General features: G+C 57.5%; 1 protein-coding gene across 1 annotated transcript in view; it reads right to left on the bottom strand.

Annotated features, from left to right (window-relative positions):
* The window catches only part of LOC104627189 (sortilin-related receptor), a gene marked incomplete at its 3' end in the record, with an annotated part of 20652 nt that extends 20506 nt beyond the window's left edge, over positions 1–146 (bottom strand). The window contains exon 1 of the mRNA XM_010295317.1: positions 33–146. Within this exon, the coding sequence (XP_010293619.1) occupies positions 33–122 (90 nt within the window). The remainder of the gene's footprint in view (positions 1–32) is intronic.
* Between the last annotated feature and the right edge of the window lie 969 nt (positions 147–1115).

Below are 1115 nucleotides of genomic sequence, written 5' to 3'. Positions count from 1 at the left end.
GCCCCGGGACGGCGCCGGGCTACAGTACTTACATCACTGTTTTTGGGACCCAGCAAAGACAGGCTGTCTCTGGCCAAGGCCACGATCACATTGCTCTTCTCTCCCGCCCAGTGAACGACCATCTGATTGTGGGAATCGTTGAGGCTGACCTGCAACACCAAGGAAAAGGGCACCCTGAGCCACAGCCTCGCCTGCAGGGACAGCCGGAGAGCAAACACTCGCTCATATCGCTCCTCCTCGGAAATATGCGGACTTTGGGGAAACTCGTTCAGACCAGGAGCAGAAGTTATACGGTCCGGAAGGCAAGCAGCAGAGGGGCACCATGCGTCTGGCTCTTCGGACCTCAGAGAGGCCGGAGGACTCGTCGGCACGCCTGGGGCGAGTTCAGCTCCAGCCTGGAGCGCTAAAATGCAACAGGATAGCCCACGGCTGTCAGCTGGGCGTTAAGGTCTTTACCTTTCTGCCACTGTTGTCTGAGGTTGCCGTGCCTTCATCCCAATCCCACCTCCCTCTGCGGTCTCATTTAAAGCCCCCCACATAAAGCACAGCCAAGCAAACCAGCGGCCTCTCAGCACGACGGGGGTTGGAAATCTCTGCCGACACGATGGGGATTATGCAGATGGTGCCGCCGAGTCAGGACTGCCGATGCTTTTACCGAGGCCACCTCAGCGAGGCGTTCGAGGACTCTCCGCGAGCCACCAAACGGTTAAAGAGAAGGCTTTCCTGGGGGGTCGAGAAAACCTCTCTCTCTCTGCTGAAGGTGTTGGCAAAGTGTGTGCGCCTAAAGGGGTTAGTTTTCCCTTTATTCTTCCTCGGAGAAATAGGACTCGGGGGCTGATGAGAATGGAAACTGAAACCAAGGATTCAGAAGCGATTTCAAATCCAGGCTGACTAGGTGAAGGGCCACAGGGAAACAGTCACCGTTCTACAGCGACTTCTTCTGTAAGGATAGGCTGGTTTCCAAGACAAACGCGGTCGTACGCGATCCCCTTACTCCCCGTGCGGGCGCTGTATCTGGCAGCGCTGTAACAGCACCGGTCGGAAGGGCTGGTTTCTATGGGGAAGCTATCGCAGCATCGCTGCGGCGGGAGCCGAAGGTGCGGGAGCCCCTGCAC

Source organism: Phaethon lepturus, unplaced genomic scaffold (genome assembly GCF_000687285.1).
Source record: "Phaethon lepturus isolate BGI_N335 unplaced genomic scaffold, ASM68728v1 scaffold23989, whole genome shotgun sequence".
Lineage (NCBI taxonomy): Eukaryota > Metazoa > Chordata > Aves > Phaethontiformes > Phaethontidae > Phaethon > Phaethon lepturus.
The sequence above is the reverse complement of the archived record's forward strand: the minus strand, read 5'-3'. Positions and strand labels throughout refer to the sequence as shown.